A 22,338-nucleotide genomic window follows, 5' to 3' on the forward strand; every position below is an offset into this window, starting at 1 on the left:
TGTACTCAAGACACGAAGAATGATCTTAGAATTTATTCATCTTTTTTTGTCTTATGTTTTCTTAAGCCGAACATGTCGCTTGGCGAGACACGCTTGTCACGTCCCGGCTTCAGCAGATTACTGGAGGTCTTTATCAACGTAGCGCCTTTGCTTGTTCCTTCTTACCGCGCGCTGGAACAAATCATCAGCCCTTATTTGGTTCCCTAATCTGACATTGCTGATGTGACTCAGTGTGTTATTTTCCTTTCGCGCAAAGCCGCGAGTTCCCGTTCGCGAAAGCCCGCCTGATCTCGTCCGCAGGTTGGCGGGGAGGCTTGTTACCGTTTCGCCGCATGCCTCCCTTGACAATTCTTTGTATGCTGAATCCCAAATGCCACCAGCCATCTGCCAATTATACACAGCGGAATATGTCTGTTCGACATAACAAGCGTAGCAAGGATTCCGAACGTGGGATGTAGACGGATTGAGCCCTTGCTTGAGATATGCATGTCCGCGTGTGATCCGTCTCTCGCTCTTCGAGCAAACGCTGTGATCGTGTCAATCAAAAAACTCTGCGTAGATTTCTTTGTAGAACCTCATTGGATGGAATGACCAAATGTTCTGTTTTGTTTTTGGCTTATTCTCAATGGGACCAACCCAGTTCAATAAAAACAAATCTAAAGAAAAACTATCTGCTTTACTGTAATCCATATCAGACTAACATTCTTCTGGTTTTTCTTCCCTGTCCAGTCAAGTACATGCGAGAGGCCACGCCGTACGTGAAAAAGGGCTCACCTGTGTCGGAGATCGGATGGGAAACGCCCCCGCCCGAGTCGCCGCGTTTCGGCAGCGCCCCCGTCACCCCCTCCTGTTCCTCCCCGGAGACTCGAAGCCCTCCTCCTCCACCTCCTCCTCCTCTTCTTCAACCCTCCCTGTCCCTGCAGGGCGACAGGAGATGCATTCCACTTAAAATGTGTTACGTAACCCGAGCCATGACCACAGCAGATCCAGACAACAGGTAGCTGAATAATGCATTCTTTCTGCTCTTTGCTCCTTTTCCTCCTCGATGCACTTACTGTCATTTTCACACAATAACTGTTCCTGAAGGTCAGTCCGAGTCTCATTTACTGTGAACAATATGCAGTCTTGTCAACATCTTTCGGAATTTCCTATTTTATAAGTACAAGCTCTTGTGACTCGTGTTAATTTCGTCAACGAACACACATTTTTCACCCGACTAGAACTAGACTAGACTAAAACCCTCATTAAACAAACAGCTGAGACTAAATCAGTTTGCATTTTCGGCGACTAATGAAGACGAGACGAAAATGTACTTCACTTCATAAAAACTGGACTAAAATCTATGGACATTTTAGATCATGAATTAAAAATGAGACAAAAATGATATAAATTTGTAAAATGTTGTCTCTGCTAATTACTGTGACAATGTCATGTGACACGCAAACTTTTCAAATCTGCACAAACACTTGGGACAGACCGGTTGATTCACAGTGAAAGGTGTAAAAAAAATAAAATTAAAATTAAATAGTAATTTAGAATTGTTTATGTAACATTAATCCAACGGCGATAACGTTCCAACAATAATGTTAATCCGACCGCTAACTAATGATGGTTAATTTACTAGCTTGTAGCATGGAGCCATAGTAGCCCATTGTTGATATATTTTAATTGTGTTTCATCAAAAAGATGAGAGAACATTTTTTGGGAAATTGTTTTAGATGTAAGATGTTCAACACTATCTGCTGACAAAAAAATATATACAGGGGTAAAAATGATTGTCCTGACTAAAACTAGACTAAAATGTTGACAGTTTTTGGTGACTAAAACTAGACTAAAATAAAAAACTAAAATGCTAGATTTATAGCATTTTTTATAGCATATTTGTATCCAAAAATGGACTAAATAAAAATGAGACGAGGTTGTCTAACAAACGTGGATTGAAACTGGACTAAATTGAAAAATGGTGGATAAAATTAACACTACTTGGGACTAAGATTGAAAATTTATGGGAATTTTTAAATTTGGAAAGCTAAAGATAACATTGTTGTACAACCAGTTATTGACTTAGTGTAAAAGGTGTTCAGTTTATGTGACGCCTGATTTGAAACTTCTGTTATAGAGATGACATGAAAAAAATAAAATAATAAATTTGTTGCAGAGGACTCCAGCAAAGTTTTTCATAGTTTCCATTTTCCAGTGCGTCCATTGTTAACTCAAATATGTGGTGGTGAGAAAAAGAAAACATTTCTGTTGTCCTTGGGAGACCATGGTTGTTTTTTGTTTTTGTCAAACCTTTTCAGGCCTCTATCATAATAGCAGTTTGAAGTATTTGCTGGCAATGTTGGAGGTGTACACAAGTCAGCTGGATGGAAATTTAACAACTCCAACAACTGCAACGGGGTTCAATCAGCAACACGCTGTTTTTTTGGAACCGCTTTGTTTGTCTTCAGTTGCTTCACCGTTCAGAAGCAAAAAAGTTCCTCATCTGTATTCATGTTCCTCAAAAATATGAACAATGTGTTAATGTTTTGATTTTGTTTGACAAACTAAATTTTGGCATCACAGATGGTTTGGACAAGCGCAACAACACTTTTTTGTATTGTTTACAGTTTGTCTGGACTCATTAACCCGGGATTTATAAACTTCATTTTTGGCAGCGGTCCTCACATCATTTCCCACATAAAGTCGTCTTGTGCCGCCATTTTTCAAATGTGTAAAGACAAGTCTGAAAAACTGAATTCAATATTTTATGACAGAGCAGTCCACAGTGAGCTAAGCTAATTGCTAACAACGTAACTAGATCCTGTATAAAAAAAAAAAAAAGTATCATCACACATAAAAGGCAAAAAAACAAAAAAAACAACATCAATTCCATCAAGATGTGATTTGCTTTTTAATCAAGAAATGTTGCCTGGTTCTGATAAGACTTCTGCAATCAAAGCTTAAACGTTGGTCTCTCTCTAGGGGCTTTGTTTACATGCAATCTTGCAGTCAGCACTTTACGTTTTGCTAAATTAAAAACTCACCACTTCAACCAGTCGATTCCACTTCTATCTACTTAACGATGCTAATTAGTGAATTAATTTTCTCACCAGCCACAATTATACCAGAGTTTTTATGCATGATTTCATACCTACTGCATATTCTAATAAAAAAAAAAAAAAAATCAAGATCAGTATATTCACCTTTTCTAAATGAATGATAGCAACTGGCCGATATGAAACGATATGCAACGCTAAATAGAATCAGGTTGGACATTTTTCTACATTAAGCAGATGTAAATGTTCACTGTCACGGCCCAGAGAAATCTTGATGGCGCTTGTGGCTGCACTTTGGCAAAGCTCACTTGACTTATTATAAAATCTGAAAGCATAATAATCATGGTTGAACATTCACTGGGTTGGCAATATTCTCCACTTCACCGCTCTGTGGTTTATACAAGAATTTGGGGTCAATATCCCAACTCGTAATCTCGTGTTGCTATTTGTTCTGTACACAGAGCATTTTGTTTTGCAGTTTGATGGGAAAAGAAAAACTCTCCAATATTTTGCAAGCTTAAAATGTATGGATCATACTGTAAATATTGGAGAGTCTGTGTGATAGAAACTCTACATGCATGTGCCTTTAAGAGGCGGGCCCTGGTGGTGTGTGACATCAGCGAGTCTCCATGTGAGTTTCTGGGCAGCTCAGCTTGTGAATGTCACATGACCAAAACCTAGAAAACAGGTGAGCTGTGATTGGTTACCTGAGTCCTTTGTGATGTCATTTTCAGTCAACAGCAAGTTTTCAAAATGTGTTGTGAAAAAATAATGAAAGTATCAAATGAATTATAGACAAAATATGAACTTTTTATTGCTATAATGGGCTAAATAAGTGATGTTTCCCTTTAATTAAAAAAAAAGAAAAAAAAAAGATTGCTTAAAAACCTGCATTTTGGCAGTGGCGCGAACGATGACCGGCAATATAGCAAAAAACACTATAGCTTTATTTTTAACCTCAAGTAACACCTGGAACGGACGTACAGTACACGGCGTGTCCCACTTTGAGGGAATTGCGGACTCATCACATTCAACTCGGACTTTTCCAGGTCTCGTGTGTTGTGCAGAAAAGAAAGAGAGCCTGTTTGCGCAAAGCACACGCGGCCGGGAGAAGTTTCGCTCCACCGCCCACGGGAGCACCTGAACAGACGACTATTGACTTTTGGCATACTTGGCGGTAAACACCCCAGATAAGGAACACGCTTGTATTCGTACTGCGCCGTGTTGAGGCTGAAACCGAATATTTCCTTCCCTGTTTGCTTTCCCCACTTGTCATTGTTGCTCCAAGCAAAACATCTTCATGTTTACTTTTGATTTATTTCCTTTCACAGCGTGGTGTTTATTGCTACACATACTTGTTGGACTGACATAGCTAAGGGTGTGACATAATCAGGTTTTCTCACTTTACCTCAAGAAACATTTCTTTTTTGTTTGTTTCATCCGTACCACCACGTCTCGTCTTGTCCTCAGCTGTAGGCAGTATATTATGGTTGCATTATTCATCACTTGTATATAGGAAAATACCTTTGACCTCCCACACTTTTTTTTTTTTTTTTTTTTTTTTTAGATGATTCCTTCTACAGGATTTAACAGGAACGATGCGAACAATTTCAAAAGGCAGCGTGTTGCATTATGCAGCGTGAAGCCTGTGACAGAACCTGTTTTAAAAATTCACATTGACCTGAGCCGCAGACAATCAAAGAGCTGCTCGCCGAGGCCCACAAGCATTCCATAGACGCAAGTCTATGGAGGCCAGAAATACTCCCTTATGCTAAAAGGAGATGAGTTAAGGAAATTGAGAAGAGAACGCCTTGTCTGAAACGGCCCCCCCGGAGGTTTTGAAAAGTACGCCAATTTTCATTGCATTTTAACCAGCATCAAATAAGTTAAGGCGTAAAACCATTTCACTGGCCTGTGGCTTTTAGCTAAATCAAAAAAAGGGAAACAAGAAAGAATATTCTGGGTAAACGTGGAGTGGCCACTTGATGAATTTACTTGGGTTCATCTTTCGCAACCTCGCTGTTTCACGGATTTTTGTTTTTTTTAATTGGTCTTTGCACGGCCGTGTCTCTCGAACCCTCCGTCGGACCGGGGACATACGGGGATTCGTCTTGACGACACCTTTCCGTCACTTCCTGACATTGCATTCTAGAGATTGAAGGCCAAAAATGATGACTTTTTGATGACTAGCAGTGTGTGGTGAGGTGTTCGCCTTAAAACAAATATAATAAATGAAGAAAAAAATAGTAGGAACAAACAAACAAACATTTAGAATAAATGAAGACATATATATATATATATATATACTGTGCTCTATAAGTAAATTAAAAAAACAAACATAAAAAACATACTTTTAATGGAAATAAATAACTGTAAATGAAAAAAAAATGAACCAAAACAAAAAAACTTATATAATAAATTAAAACAAAATATATATATATATATACTGTGCTGTGTAGGTAAAAAACAAAACAAAAAACAAAAAAAACATCCTTTTAATTGAAAAAAAAAATGAATGTAAATGAAACGACAAATCTGAATGAAAAAGCATTTATAATAAAGTAAAAATCATACCAAAATGAAAAAACATAAACAAGTGAAGTTTTAAGTTGTAATATCACCATTCACCACTCGATGGCAGATAGGCTTAGTTGTGCTAAGACTGGGGGGGTCTTAAACTGCTCTATACTACAACGCGAGTAGGCCTAATAATTTTTCTTGAGGATTGGGAATGTTTTGAGTTTGCTTTTGTGAAAACATGCACAAAATGAGTTCTTGCACTTAATGCTGGTTTGCTGTTTTGTGCCATCCTTGAAATTGTAATTTTTATGCAAGGGAGCCCTTTGACTGTTATTTCGTTGTTTGCATCAAACTAAATGAAATATATTAAGAGCATGTATTTTGTTCATATCTAAAATATCATTTTTGTCATACATCTGCTTAGGAAGTACTGTATCTGTTTCTTTGCGGCCCCGCCGACTAGCGCTGACGAAAAATTGTGGCCCCTTCCATCTTGCAAGCTGCCATCCCAGATAGACTGTACATCATTTGACTTGCTCACCTCTCTGCTAATCTCGTTTCCTCCAGACAAGTGGAGCTGCACTCCCCTGACGCCAGACACACCGTTGTGCTGCGCTGTCCAGACCAGCCATCCGCCCTGACTTGGTTCTCCGCAATGCACGCCGTCACATCCACGCTGACGCAGGTCTGTCGCGCAGCAAATACGGCATGATACCTTCTAATAATATATGCGGAACGATCAGCTCATCTCATTACAGCAAGCATTAGCGGAGGTGATTCATCACACAACCAGGTCAGGGGTCGCTGGCAGCAAAGAGATTCGACACCTGGGATGGCTGGCAGGGAAGGTAATGCGAGACGGTGCGCTTTTGTGCATCCTCTGTGTTGTTCTTGTGGCGCGTTTGTACCGTGGTGATCATTTAGATGCTTGAGGTTCTTGTTGGATGCTGACAAGGGTGCACAAGAGAGGATGTAAGATGAGTTTTGTTTGTATCCTGACCGCCCCACACACATTCACAGAATTATCAGGATCATCCACATATCAAACTTCGAATCACATGAAACTCTGTATCTGTCATTTCATTTTTCATTTTGTTCATTTATTTCAGGCAATAATCAACATTAACATATCAAATTTTCTAGACAAATTTTTCTAAACCTAGCCTGAAAAGGAGTGGGAGGAAGAAAAACTTAACTCATTTGCTCCCAATAACGTGTAAATACGTTTTTTTTAATGTTCTAAGTGTCCCAAAGACATATTTATACGTTTTTTTGTTTTGTTTTAATGCTAAAGCATACAGAAGGCTTTGATGCAGCCTCTCAACTGCAAAGAACGGCTGCAGAAATGGTAGTTATTACACAAACGGCCAGCAGGTGGCAGCAGAGCAAAGGAGATCAACCAGGGCCATCAAGAAAAAAAGCTCAATTACTCTCAACTTTAATCTTTCTTTGATAGGTTCTATGCTTTTATAGCAATAGAACACAATATTCTGTGGGCCTTGCAATATCAGTCAAAATCCAGTAAAACAGCCGGGAGCGAACGGGATTGCGAAATGTGAAAATGGCGGCGAGTGGATCAGTTAAGTCCCACCACCAATATCATTAGTATCAAAAACAAATTTAGCTACTTTCCTACAAACTTGCACTAACCAACAGCGGTTGTCATAATACTGAAAAACAAATGTGTTTACAAACAATGTGTTAATTAAGTAACATGACATCAACAGCTCATACCAGCAATGGTAATAAAAAAATAACAAAACCAGCTTAGGTGAAAGACAAACTAGAAACAAAACAAGTCCACAAATGGCACATATCAATAATTCTGTCGACATTTCCAATATTTGATCATCTAATTCCAACCATCGTTGCTACTTAGCGACCAAATCTGATTCTGTTCAAAAGGTGACCCTTGACCCTGTAAAATCCTCTGATATGATTGGCTAAAACTAAACTTCAAAGAACAGCTTAGGATTCCGTAGCTGGACTGAAGATAAAGTCTTATAATGAGAATCGTCATGAAGGTCAAATAGCAAGCTGCGTGTGGCATATACTGTACAGCATACAATATATGGATATGGGAGGAGCTCCAAATGTAAACTTGTGAAGAAAAAGCAAGACGGGGCTCTTTAAAGGATGGAAGTTGCACGGGAAAGCAAATGTCTCAATCATGTACCTGTGCAGCAGCAGCAGAAATAAATTCGCATTTCTATCACACATCCCGAATGGGCCACATTTCTCTGGCGTTCTGGTTCGGTTATTGACTTGAGAAAAAAGAGAAAAACAAAACAGGTTAAGTCTGCACATAAACACATTTATGGATTCCACACACATTGCTCTGTTTGTTGGAGTTTGTGCTTGAGCAACTTTGGGTAAGAACGATTTTTCACGACTTCACACTGACATTTTCAAAATGCACATTAGGTTTAGTGGATGGCTGCACAGATAACAAATATTTGGGGCAATTGTCCCGATGTTTAAAAACAGTACTCTGATGAGTGGATTTTCATATTGCTTTCTCAGTCAGATAAGCAAAGATATGTCACAAATTAACTGATAATGTGCCACCATCCATCCATCTTCTATACACCAGAAACTGGATGAATGGACACGTTTACACAAAAATGTGTTGCATGAATAATGTAATGATGACCTCAACTGTTTGCAAAAGTTGGTATTTAACAACACTCACAATTAACTCATTCACTCCCAGCCATTTTCACTGAAGTATTTTCCTGGATTTTGACTGATTTTGCAAGGTCCGTGGAATATTATGTTCTATTGCTATAAAAATATGGAACCTACCAAAAGAGAGATTAGAGTCTCTTATTTTATCAGGAAAAAAAAAAATAAAAAGTATATTCCTATCTGTTTCCGCTGTGCAGCAATTAGTAACAGAACATAGCTAAGTTTCATCATTATTCACAAATCTGCTTAGAACTGTGGGGAAATCAGCTGGTTTATAACATGGCCTGGTTGATCTCTTATACTCTGCTGCCACTCAACCATTAGAGACTGCATCAAAGCCTTCTCTATGCTCTGGCATAAAACAAACAGACAAAAAAAATGTATAAATACATCTTTGGGACACTTAAAATGTTTAAAATATGACGTATTTATACGTTTTTGGGAGCTAATGAGTTAACGTTAATGTTAAGGATTGTTGAGCCTGTTCGGAGGTCAATCCTCTTTCGTGTATTTGTGCAGCAAAGTGAAAGCGAGAAGCAGTGCTGGAAGCCTGTGCTAGTGGCGGTGACGGAGAAAGATCTGCTGCTGTACGATAGCCTGCCACGAAGCAAAGAGGCCTGGCAGAGTCCAGCGCACATGTATCCTCTTCTAGCGACACGGTGGGTCCATCAACACAATCGAACCGCGCTAATGAGGCGCCTCTGTGTAAACATTGATTGTTGGATGTCAAGGATTTATAGTTGGGGGCTGCTGCTATTGAATAGTTTAGGATTTGGATATCAAACTGAAAATTGTATTGAATAATCGAGTATTGGGATGAATTTTAAAAAAATATCTGCGATTGGCTGGCAACCAGTCCAGGGTGTACACCGCCTACTGCCCAGAGCCAGCTGAGATAGGCTCCAGCACCCCCCGCGAGCCTTGTGAGGAATAAGCGGTCAAGAAAATGGATGGATGGAATTAAAAAATATTTTTTTTAGGAATACACGAGAGAAAAATAACACATTATAACAATGCGGTAATGGCGGATGGATGGATGGACAAGCAATTGTTTTTCATTCTTCGTTAATCAAATAATCAACATTTGTTTTCCTAAATTTAAACTGTGCATAACACAAAATTATATTTTCTCCTCTAAAAACATTAGTAAGAAAGATTTTGGGCTGTGCAACAAAGTGATAGGTACACTTGCTTAGCTAGTTAGCTAGTTAGCCGCAAACGCTGGCAACAGGTGCCATACTATATCACTGTAATTAATTAAAACATTTTTTTGGGGGGTCCTTAATTAGTAATTGAACATGAATTCAGGATGAGGTTGTGTTGATGTGGGTGGCAACAGTTTGTGATGGCAATTTAAACTTGAACCGGGCTCCAACTATCAACTGTCATTAGCATTAGCATTAGCATTTGTTGCTACCTCTAGCATGACCGTCTTACCGACAGTGCGCAACAATTAATGCCCAAAAGTTCACTGCATTTCTGAAAGGGTCCGCGTAAAATGTCATCACAACTATCCCTGGTTCCCACTGTTTTATTAAACAGCATATTTTTAATACTGTATTTAGGTGAAGAATATCGAGTGCATCTTTGCTGGTCGTAGCATGTAGCCTACTGCGCACTTTGTCGGAAAAGAGTTATCAGGCTCATAACATTTAGTTGTCCTCACATGAACGTCTGTGACGTATAAAATGACGATAATGCCAGCTTGTTATATAAACTTCCACTTTTCGACCCATTTTTATCCATTGTTATATAAAACGGCCTGTAAACCTTTTTATGATGGAGATAATTTGAGCCTGGAACAAATTCATTCACCACTTTGCATTTTTTTCCCAGGGGGGAAAAATGTGACTACAACTTGGACGTCAGCTAGTTTGTCTTTTGAATACTGCGCATTGAATGCGAGTTTTTGTGTTCCTCCAGTCTGGTGCACTCTGGGCCTGACATGGGGTCGCCTTACTCGGGCACCGAGCTCTTTTTCGCCACTCGAACCGGCACTCGCCTTGGAATCGAGACTCATCTATTCCGGGCTGAAACCAGCAAGGATTTATCCCTGTGGACTCGACAAATCGTCACCGGCTGTCACGCGTCAGCCGAGATGATCAAAGAAGTCAGTACTAGTAAGTACAGCGAAATCACACGGACGCTGACGTAAATGTTGGAAAACGGTGCTACCTTAAAGTTGAATTCATTTTATAACTAATTTGGCAGCTACGTCAATTTAACTGTATTTCAGATACATTTTCCAGATTACCGTATTTTCCGCACTATAAGGCGCACCTTCAATGAATGACATATTTTCAAACTTTTTCCATATATAAGGCGCTACAGTAGAGGCTGGGGTTACGTTATGCATCCATTAGATGGTGCTGCGCTAAAGGGAATGTCAACAAAACAGATAGGTCAGTCAATCTTTATTAATAGATTACAAACCAGCTTTCTGACAACTCCCAAAATGAATAAACTGCTGTTTTATTATTTTCTATGAGGTCAAGTATTAGTGTTAGCTAGTGATCCAAGATGGCGGGATCTTCTGCCGATCGTGTAGGGTCACCGCTAACGTATTGACAGCGAGACCTGTTGCGGCTCAATATTGATCCATATATAAGGCGCATTGGATTATAAGGCGCATGGTCAGCTTTTGAAAAAAATTGAAGGCTTTTAGGTGCACCTTATAGTCGTGAAAATACGGTAAAATGAATTAAAATGCCATGAATGGAAATGATGAAACATTACAAAAAAAAAACACGGAAAAAGACACTGCGCACTGAAGTACGAGGATGGAATAAGATATGCGGCACAGGTCACAGCGCCAGCACCGGTGACGCTTCCTCAGATGTGTTGAGGCACGCCGCAGCCGCGCGCAGCCCGAAGTGCTGCAAGCTTAAAATAAAGTCTTAAAGCAAACTGGTGAAGCAGAATGTCAACACAAACGTCCACAGAAGGTAGAAGAGAGCCATATGGAAGATGTTTACAAGCTATTTCTAGACGGGAACGGCATTTTTCTGCGTGTTTGTAATTGTCTATTTACTGTCAAGGGATTTCCAACAGAATCCCCTCCCATCTCTCTCGTTGGCTTTGCCTCCCTTTTCTCTCCCTGCACAAAATGTCCTGGGAACTGCACGTCTCCCATGGGTGACCTCCCACTCTCCTCCCCCCACGCGAGCCCGAACTCATCACACAGTGCCAAGTTTCACTTCAGACTCTCTTGTTTCCAGCAGCGAAGTCTGCCCGACGCCAGCTTCACTTCACTATTTTGTCACAAACAAGCAAGCTCGTCCACGTTGTGTTTGCGCCCACTTGCTCAACAGGAAGTATTCAATCACAGTTTGCACATTTAAACGCCTAAAGGTGTTTTTTTATCGCAGTCAAATTGTGCGTCATGCTTGTGGGGAAACGTGACTTTTTCCCTCATCTTATTTTGTGCCATGACTAAATGTTGTCTAGCCACAAGGACACGTTTTGTAGCAGTATTAGAATCAACAGGGGATTGTTTTTTTTGGGTTTTTTTTTGTTGCCTGCTGATATTGATTTTTGTTAGTTCACACAAGGACAGTGGAAAGGTAAACAAAAATCGCATATCACCTTTTTTGTGTGTGGAAAATAACTGCAAAACAAACCGCCTATTCAAGCTAAGCCGCATTCATGCATAATTTAGCAAGAAAATTCAGGAAAATACCCTCGCATGATAAATAATTAATCCAGTCCACCAACAAACAAACTATGGTAGAAATATGAACTCCTTAGTAAAGATCTCACGACTCAATTTGCGCTAAATGATTTTGCGTGTCAGATTAGAATGCAAAATATATCAATGTAAGCCTTTATCTGGACAGTAACAATTGGTAGAGCACTCACAAGGTTACACTGTAGTAACAGTTGTAGCTAGTGGTGAATGTTTATGGAGGATTTGATAAGAAAACAGACGTGATGTTTTATTCTTGGGGTGTGAATTGGGAAAAAAAAAAAAAAGTATGAAAAACAATTCCAACCGGAAAATCCAGTCGGATGCAAATTTTACTTAGTGTTTATCCACCGTATGGGCAAAACAAACATTCAATTGGAATTCAAGTTTAATTGTTACAGTTGTAACCAGCTGTTGATGAAGGTTGCACACCATTTGGATGTTAGCTGAGTCTCTTTGCTCAATAAATGATAACGGTACAAAGATTAAACTACGGATGTTTGGATGTAAACATTTTTGAATGGCAAATATGTTAGAATATAACATATTTGCAAGTATTTAAGAAGGTACTTGCAAATATGTATTTGCAAATATGTTTAAATGTACATTATTTACAAGTATGTTCACACGCACTTGTAGGCTAAATGCTCAAAACTTGTTTGTTTTTTTAATGCTGTTTTTTTATTATTTGGTTGGCATTCATTATACCAGTATGTTTGAAAATTAAGTATTTAAACAAATTAACATTGTTTATGTCATATTTTCATAATATGTGCAATGTTCAGCATTTTTTTCCTCTATAATTCCACTGGGTATGTCAGTACCCCGTTTAAAAAAATAAAAAATAAATAAATAAAGAAGCTAAAAGAAAAGTTCAAACTTATCTGCAAGTACAGTTGAGTCCACTCTGTCAGTTCCAAGCTTCCATATTAAACATCATTTTGTTTGTAATGTAATATAAAGATTTTGTGAGATGGTGAATTTTATTGAATTTCATTCACCGAAAGCTATAACCATAAAAATTCTGACAAAAACTAAAAAAACAAAACAAAAATATGCAGCTGCATGTGGTAATTTTCAGCGCATCGAATTTAAATGAACTGATCAGAACTTAGTTTCATATGGAAAGGCCAATTTAAAAAAAAAAAAAAAAAGCTGTATGACTTATTATAGTGCTTTACAAAATGTATTTTTCCTAAGTGTGGAAGTTAAGAATTAGCATAATTTACCTGCTGTGACACCTTAAGTGCAGAACGGCGGGGTTCTAAAAATCATCAGTGCGTAACCTACAGTTAATGTCATTTCCAGCTCAAATATGACAGTGAAACTCAAATGCGGGTCCCATAAAAGTCTTTTATGCTTTACGCATATTGTTATGCTTCCCATCTGCGTGTATCTGCATTTCACATCACATCTTGTCCTTATCTCTAATGTTACTTCGCTCGTTACGGTCTATCACAATTTCTTCCGCTCTTATAACCACCCTGAAAAGCAAACAAAAGACTCTTGTTGCAACTTGGACACTCTCCACACACACACTTGGCCTGCCTGAGCGTCATTCCCACCCACCTGTCAAAGGTCTTGCTCCATGGATAAACTTTCACTTTTGATCTGCAACCACAAGAAAATGATGATGTTAAAAACATGCCTTGGAGTTTTGGCCTCCTATCTTAGGGAAGTTGCATTCTTATGTGGTTCCAATACTGAAAAAACAAAACAGCCCATTGAATTGACTTCAATAGAAAATGTACATCAGTTACACATGATCAATATGTGGTAGTGACATAAGTATTTTTGAAATTGCCCTTCTTTTCAAAAATTGAATCTGTTCACCACAATCATGTGCAACAGGATTTTTTTTTTCCAGTGCAAAGGAGGAGAAGCAGGATTAATATACAAAAGTGCACCTGGCACAAGGTATGCATAATTTATGTATAGGTCCAAAAAATGAAATTTAAGGATTAAGCAGCCGATCCACAACCATTTAAATGCACATCTCTTGACCTTCTTAACATAATAAAAATGAGTGTGCTTTCATTTTGATGGATTCGAGGCAAATATCCAATCGCGTATGAGAAGTATGAACTCAACGAAACATGGTAATAAGCTCTCATCATCGATGTTTTAAGTGTCAGCAAGGATATTTATGTTAAAGTCGCTCATTTTTGAAAAATGTCAAGACAAAATAAAAACTAAAGAATAAAATAAATAAATAAATAAATTATTGAATTTTCTGGCATTTTTCACAATTTCATGGGCATTTTCTTTTGGACATTTTTTTTTTTTTTAGGTCATTTTAAAAACATTTTCAAATACCTTTCGTCTGTCTTTTTTTTTTTTTTTTTTTTTTTGGTCAAGTCAAATTTATTTACTGTATATATCCCTTAATCACACAAAAGTCTCAAAGGGCTTCACATGCCCACAGTTGACAAATAGCAACGACATCCTCTGATCCATTAGTACAATTTCATCCATTTACACTTTGGGTTATTTCTGTTACAGTACCCACTCTACTAAATACACTAGAATCACTAAAGCAGATTTTGTCAACAAAACAATTGGCTGAATATTCGACAAATGATGGAAAAGTTTGAGATTGGTGAGGCGGCGCCGGTGCAGCAAATCCGTTAGCCGGTATCTAAGCAACTGATGAATTATCCACTCGTGCTTTTGACGTAACAATTTAAGGCAGTGGTACCGTCAGAAACAATTGCAGTTTGGTGCTTATGAGTGGGCTCGCTCGTCACGAAATGCAAATTGCTACCAAAATGGGGCATGATTAGCTGTGACATTGAGTAGCCATTACAAGTGTGAGCCAATTCTTTTTCTGATGTCATTTTTTTTGTAGTGTTTTTATCATTTAAAAAGAGGATGTGACAGTTGTTTTCCCCCACAAAATATTACAGTACATAAGGTTTTACTGTCAACTAAAACTATTCCGGTCATACGACAGGCAACATCGAGCAGTAGCGCACATTCTTGAATGAGCATACGCAACCATGCAAATATGATCTTTCCGTACACGTGCGCACACGCACACACACGGTGAGTGTACACGTGTCCTTTCCAGGCTGTCAGTAAACAATGGCAAGATAATAACTTGCCTCTGGCGCTCTTGTCCCTTCTTTGCCCAAACATGTAGCTCAGTGGAGGAAATGATGTCGAGCGAGAGGAGCTTATGTTGTTTATAGAAAAAAACAAAAAAAGAAAGAAAGAAAGGAAAAGCACGGGCCTGCGTGTGCGTGTGCTAAGTCGGACGACAAGATTTTCAAATAATGAGACTTCGGTGGCGCCTGATCACACGGAGGGGAAATGAAGCAGATGTGACATAAAAGCACATTATGTGTAAATTAAGAAGCCACTGAAATGCTGTTAAAGATACCAAAAAAAAAAGGGGGTTAGTGTAGCAGAACAGATACATGATGCAGAATGATGCTTATAGCCGTTCATGTGACATAACAAATAATCATAGAGCATACAGTAGGGCTGGGCAATAAATTGAATTAATTCGATACATCATCATTTTAAAAAATCGAATCGTTGAAAATTTGCTAAATCGTGAAATCGGATTTTGTCTTCTGTATGATTAAAAGCTGTTGTTCTTATGTTCTGTTACATCCAAATGCTTTTGTGTGATGTAATTTTGCCTTAAAACTGATCTCGAATCAGTATACGTTACTGGTGTCTGAACATAGTTGGACTACAGTACAAATCAAATTAGCATCCAGCTCATAATATAGCCATGAATAGCTAAACCACAGGCAACAAAAGCGAGTTCACCCTTAAATGAAAATGCCCCAAATTGAGCGCAGCAATTTTCCTTCCCCAGTTATACGACTTCCGAGATCCGAGGTGTGACGAGGGAGCGGCTGTGTTAAATGTAATATTTGAGTTCTCGTACTCACTTGTAGCGGTCACTGAAAGTTCAACATTGCAACCTCACCTCAACGAATTCTCCAAAGATCTTGTTTATGTATGTGCAGTTGTGCTCATACGTTTACAAACCAAGGCACAATTTGTGACATCGGCAAGTTTTTGGAAAATAGGGACCAGCTCGTTATTTGCAATGTTTTGTTTAATGATTGTGCTTTTCTGAAAGGCCTTTTAGATTAATTTGAATCTCATTAAAAAAAAAAAAGTGTTTTGGATTAACACCTTTTTTTTTTTTTAAGAACTTCAGAAAAACAAAAACTAATGGAAAGGTTTGTTTCCCCTTTCCTATTTAGCATTTCAAACAAGTTCCAACCAAATTTACATATTTTAACACATCTTCAAAATTGAACACTTTTAGAGGGTCGTCTCTTCTCTAATATTAAATTCTCAGCTTTTCCTGACGTGAGTTTGTGTGATTTTACTTCAGATTTCCAGATAATCCCGATCCGGAGCTGAACATTTTTCCAACTCGAGATGTGATGCCATGATGGCAAATTTTGCCACTTTGCGTGTTGCCGTGTGACACAGCGCGAGCGTTCTGTTGCCACACCCTCGTAGAATGAATAGGTTCAATAAGTGCAGTGTGAAAAAGGCCTTTACATTTTCTTTTTTAGAGAGCACAATTTGTTATAAACTTTTCATTAGTTAATTTTCTGTGCATTTCAATTTGCTGTATTACTTTTGCACTCATTTTGTTTCTTTGGTTTCATAGAAACAATGTTGAGTTAAATATATCATTTACAGAGTCACAACACGTGTTTTTTTGTTTTTTTCCCCCAGTATTGTTTGAGGTTTTACTAGAAAGTCATTAACCTTCTTTTACACTTGTACGACAGTCGATAGTTACTCTTAAAGATGACTGCACAGTCAAATGGATCATTTTTATTTCCATTTTATGTGTTGTACTTATCTTAGAGCAAGCTCGTTCATTTTATGAGGCCTTTTTTTTTTTTTTTTTTTAATCTAAAATCCTTGAGGTTTGGCAGCCAAAGTTTCTTAACTGAATTCGTTTATTATTAAAGGATTATTTCTCTTGATCAGTTGAATTTATTAATTGAAGGATTTCGGACAGAAAATGGCTGTCGAATGAGTTTTAATGCTCCTCGTCAAGCTGGTTTCGATCGTTCTTCAAACCCTCAGGATTGATTGTCTTATCTCCAAGGCCAAGCTACATTTTTTAAAGAGCTTGAGTTATCGAAGATCACATATTTTTCCATTAACCCTCGGCTATAATGTACACACTTTTTAATCTAGATGTGTGCAGGACGAAAGAACAATTCCATATGTAATTTTCAAAAAAGCATATAATATGTGAGCTTAACTCCTGGACACATCAAAATATACACACTGATGAACTGATTACGCTTATATTGTGTCATCCATAATGAATACAAAACTAGAAAAATTTCCACGGAAATTTTGGACGCGACTGCTGACTCTTGCAAGGTGGAAAGCCGAATGCGCTGAATAGTTTGCCAAATGTTGCTGTACTTTACCTCTCAGTCAGCAAGCTAGCATTAGCATGCTAAGCTAACGGAACATTAGCATGATAACTTAGCATTAGCATGCTAACCTAGCATGAGCATGCTAATTTAACATTAGCATCAACATGCCAAGTTAGCATTAGCATTAATATGCCAACTTAGTGTTAGCGTGCTAATTTAGCATTGGCTTGCTAAGATAGCATTAGCATTTGCATGCTAAGCTAGCTTTAGCTAGCGTGCTTAATTTGTGGCTCTTCCCCCCCCTTCTCCATTCTTACGGGGCTTTTTGGGAATTGCGTTGCCATGGTAACTCGGAATTCCGGAAAAAAATGGTTCCCCGCCGAGTCAGATCGAGCCACATCTTTTGATAGCTCATTTGTGCCGGTACGTTCAACGCTTCGGGACACATTTTTTTATGAAAAATTCTGCTATAATAAACGGCGGGGCCATTTTCTAGGATAGTAATATGTAATACATACATAATAACTCATCATTGAATGTCTCAGGTTGTCTTTACCTGGGTCAGGAGTGCCGGCTGGTGATCCACTACGAGCAGGGCTTCTCCGTGTTGGCTGAAGCCAAAGTCCGAGAAAGCGAGACCGGGGACGAGGGGCGACGCCATACGCCGACCAAGAAACGAGTGCTCCTGTCCTACCCTTACGAAAAACTGAGGATGTCGTCGGACGATGGCGTCCGGTTGCTCTTTCTGGACTTTGGAGGAAAGGAAGGAGAGATTGTGAGTGCTTTCCTTACTTTTAAAGATGAAAATGACACATTTAGATTTGAACAATCTGTTTGAGTACAAGGGATGATGTATTGATTTGACTCGTATATAACAGGCAGTTGACTTTATTTGATATATTTTTTTGTGGGTTTTTTTGACCATGGAAAGAAGTCAAACAAAAAAAGAATCCAGGTTAGGCCCTAACCTGGATTTATCGGCCTTACCATTAACCGGCGACATGTTGCAAAATTGCAGCCCACTAAAATCAAATGCAGCCAGAGGTCTCTCCCATGCTATAAGACTTTTAATCAGTTTCAATCAATCAATGCAGAACAAGTCGAGGTTGCGCTTTTTTTTTTTTTTTCCCCCGAGCAGTCAGCACCAATTACAGTCAAATGTAAAAAAGCAACAGCGCAAGTGCCACTGCCTTATGAAATGTTGGCATTTTCATTTTGGGAGCCGTCACTTTTTTTTTTTCAACATTTGATGACACTATGAATATTAATGTAGGTTTCACTTGCAAAACTAACATTTTTTTTTTTTTTTTTTTTAGAAAGACAGCAGTGAAAATGCTAAAAGGGACTAAATTAATTACCCTCTCGGCTTAAGGGATTTAGCTAATGTAAATGGTGTTTTTCTGTTTGTATAAAAATGTCTCAGTCACATTTACAGCTCAGTATAAATGAAAATTCTCTGTTGGCTTACGAAGTGATATTTTGTTGTCAACACGGCTTCATGAAAGTCCCAAGGCACTTGTGGATTTGGCTGATGGCTCATTAGCTCAACTTTTGAAAGACAAATCTGCCGCGCCTTTTCTTCATCGGGTCGACTTTACTGTCGTTATTTGGCACAGACACAGTCTGGTTCTAAATTTATCTCCGCACTTGACTGTTTACCTTTCCCGCAGAGACATCCGGGCTGAACCAAACCAAAATAGTCATCTGAAAATTAGACTGAAGTTCTGCATATAAGCTGTGTTTCAAGGATGCACGGAAGCGAGAATGAGGTTGTTTGCAATTATCAGCGTGCTAAAACCGTTATTATCACTAACTCGTAATTGAGCACAAGTACAATACTGTTGGCCGGTATATAATCGCCAGTCGCCGTCCCAAGAGCTGGACGAAATTAAAAATGATAACCCGAGGAATGTGAATTGATATCAGTTGTTTTGTAGGGTCAAATGTCATCAAAAAATTAATAATAAAATGTTGGTTACTTGTGCAAAAATCTTTAAGGATGAATTGTATTTAAAAAAAAAAAAAAAAAAAAAAAAGCTTCCACAACAGTGTTACATAAACACACCAAAAATTTTTTTTAAAAAAGGCAGCTTATGCACTATAAACATAAATCTCTGTTCCAACAACCATTGTTGTTTGTTTAGTTTAGGCTCATTTGTCTGCGTTCAAATAAAGGCATACACTTAGCTCAAAATTATTATTCCTGGACTGTAAAACATTTTTAATAAATTGTTAAAATGTATCAAATTCATTCTGTTCTCAGTACAGGCTTCTAAATTTAAGTTTATTAGCTTGACCTAGATTATGCTCAAAGTTATCAGGATCCCTTGGTCATGCAGAAGATTGTTTTTCTTCAAAAACAGTCGACATTGTGCACTACAAGTAACTTCAACCAAAAAAAATAATTTAAGTTTAACAATAGACTGGCCTAGCCTGCGAATAGCTTATAACTGATGCTCATTAAAATGTATTAGGGGCAAGAAAACTTTAACCCCCACCCAAAAAAAATCTAAAAAAACAAACGCTAATAAACATTTAATCAGCATTTTCCATGTAAAGTAGGAGAAGTAGTTAAAAGTAGTAAAAGTTTTATTTTGTTTTGTTTTTTCCAATTGGAATCGCTGACGACTACGTAAATACTAGTACATCAAATTGTAATCAAACATACTTATATAGCACCATTCATACATTAAAATGCAACTCACGGTTCTAAACAATTAAAAGATCCATAATACAATAAAAAATAAGAAAAACACCCCCCCAACACACACACTAAAAAATTGTGGTTGCAACATTCACTTTGGTAACTGTAGTATGATAATGTTCATATTTCAAGTTGCTTTTTTGAGCCGACAATATTCACAAGGCTCTTAAATCCCCAGTTGGCTGTATTCAAGCCTTTCTAGGATTTTTATTTTTTATTTTTTCTCGTCAACTCATGCACTTGATCCAGGTGTTCGCTGTTTCTGCTTGAGGCGCCAAGACTGTAGCGCTTAACACGGTGAAGCTCTTTCTGCTACTCGAGGACTGAAGTCAGGCATACCTGCACTTCAAGGTTGATTATCCATTTTCTCTCCACTGCAGTCAGTGATTGAGCGGACACAGACCCCGGATGGGGTTTTCTCCGGGGAACCGCCTTCTATATTGTTGATGTGCAATGTGCACACACGTTACACTTAGCTTGCTAATGTGCTCCCTCGTTTTATCTCTCGCCGCTTAAAGAAGCCTCGCACAACACAACATATTGAACTAAATACAGCAGTAATGATAATTAACATTTTACGCTGATATTATCCGTCTATCAATTTTCTGTTCTGCATATGAGCGTATACTACATTTGGCAACAGGCAGGGTGCAAAAGAATAAGCGATATGAGCGCATGTATAGACAAGCTAGAATTCATGTCCACATTATATCTATGGTAAGGACAATTTAGATTCGTCAATGAACCTCACATTAGGGGTGCAACTATACGAACATCTGTGATGACATTGAATTTTTCAATATAGTGGCCATGGTTCAGTGTGCGCTGCATTGAAGAATTCTTTTGCGTTCAGCCCATTAAGCAGACAGGTGTGGGAGAGCGAGGGTGGAAAAGCCTGGCCCAACGTCCCTTATCATCGATTGGGGATGATGTGATCAAAATCTAGAGGGAACGCCGCTTGGCGGCAATTTGAAACTTACCGTGACATACATATGAAGTGTTATGATGAATTCACATGACTCCTCGCAACTATGAGTGGCCGCATTCATCAACACGAGCCGCTAATCAAAATCAAACATTGGCTGATTTGATTGAAAATGATTTCGACAGCTTCAATCTATAGCTGTACAAAGACAGAATGACAAATGGAGACAAAGTGTCATTCTTCTTTCATTTTTTTTCCCACAAAACGGCATGTGGACCACAACTGCTACTCTATGTAGTGAACTATCAATTTTATAGCTTTTAAAGTACACTAGATAGCCTATTCTGTCCTCCCTGAGTAGGTTGAGTACAGTTTGGCAGATAGTGAAGAGTCCCTCAAAAAGAGTACAATGTTGCCGGTTTCATGACATTTATTACACTCCAGTTGAAGTTAACTGTAAAACTGAACACGCAAAACGAAGAGAATGACACGTAGTGCACGCGTTAAATGGGCATACTTTTGCTATTTAGCTTGACTGACCGTAACTAGCTCAAGGCTAATGCCCAACGGAAAGCGCCATTGACTCGCTAACGCTAATTAGCACTCGCTCAAAAGAACAGCTATTCATACAAAAATGATGCCGGAATGTATATCTTAACATTACTCACAGGCATATGCTCTTACTATGCTGAAAAAAAAAAAAAAAAAAAAAACCTTGTGTTGACATAACTGGATCGCAAGCTTTTTCTTCTTCTACGATTTAAATTAATGTGGCTACAAGAGTGTTTCTGAACCCGCAGAACCACACTGCCCCCAAGTGGCCAAACCGTGCACAACATGAACAGCACTCCCAATAAAAGCACACACAAACTAGGGCAATGCGGTATATAATAAATAAATAGAAACGTTTTTGGGACATTTTATATCGATTCTCAATTGTAGTAAATGAGAACCTTGATTCTTATTTATCTATTTTATTTAACCAGATAAAATGTTTGCGAACTAATTCTCATTTACAAACATCATGATGATGATTATGTGATTTTTTTTATTTTATTTTATTTTTTAAGCTACAAGACACACAAACAGATTAGTGGCCATTATAGAAATATTATATGAGGAATTAACTAACTGGTCAAAACTAACTTTAACTGTTCCGCGTCATGTTCGTATTGAAATCGCAAATTGTCAGCAAACTGTGCACCTCAGACTATAATTAATGCGATGTGGTTTATGGGAGAAAAGCAATCGTCATCAAAGTTTTATTGGAACAAGCAAACAGTGGTTTAAGAGGGAATTTATAGGTTGCGGCTTCCTTACAGGCCTCAGGAATGAAAGTGAGTCATGGATCTATGAAATGCCCCATTGTTAGGCCAGGAAGAAAAATGGCTTTTGTTCCG

The 22,338-nt window shown here is 38.3% G+C and overlaps 1 protein-coding gene and 1 long non-coding RNA gene across 2 annotated transcripts in view; one reads left to right on the forward strand and one right to left on the reverse strand.

Moving 5' to 3' along the window:
- The window catches only part of sntb1 (syntrophin, basic 1), a 35,948-nt gene that overhangs the window by 10,549 nt on the left and 3,061 nt on the right, over nucleotides 1-22,338 (forward strand). Inside the window, exons 2-7 of the mRNA XM_077526497.1 lie at nucleotides 730-997; nucleotides 6,126-6,243; nucleotides 6,317-6,406; nucleotides 8,766-8,905; nucleotides 10,170-10,366; nucleotides 17,855-18,084. Coding sequence (XP_077382623.1) covers nucleotides 730-997; nucleotides 6,126-6,243; nucleotides 6,317-6,406; nucleotides 8,766-8,905; nucleotides 10,170-10,366; nucleotides 17,855-18,084 — 1,043 coding nt within the window. The remainder of the gene's footprint in view (nucleotides 1-729; nucleotides 998-6,125; nucleotides 6,244-6,316; nucleotides 6,407-8,765; nucleotides 8,906-10,169; nucleotides 10,367-17,854; nucleotides 18,085-22,338) is intronic.
- LOC144022057 (uncharacterized) lies at nucleotides 13,083-21,681 on the reverse strand. Its single transcript, XR_013284255.1, has 4 exons — nucleotides 21,607-21,681; nucleotides 17,866-18,059; nucleotides 13,501-13,542; nucleotides 13,083-13,415 (listed from the first exon to the last, which is right to left on the reverse strand). It is a non-coding gene; the product is annotated as an uncharacterized LOC144022057 (long non-coding RNA).

The sequence above is a fragment of the Festucalex cinctus genome, chromosome 7 (genome assembly GCF_051991245.1).
Source record: "Festucalex cinctus isolate MCC-2025b chromosome 7, RoL_Fcin_1.0, whole genome shotgun sequence".
NCBI classification, from domain to species: domain Eukaryota; kingdom Metazoa; phylum Chordata; class Actinopteri; order Syngnathiformes; family Syngnathidae; genus Festucalex; species Festucalex cinctus.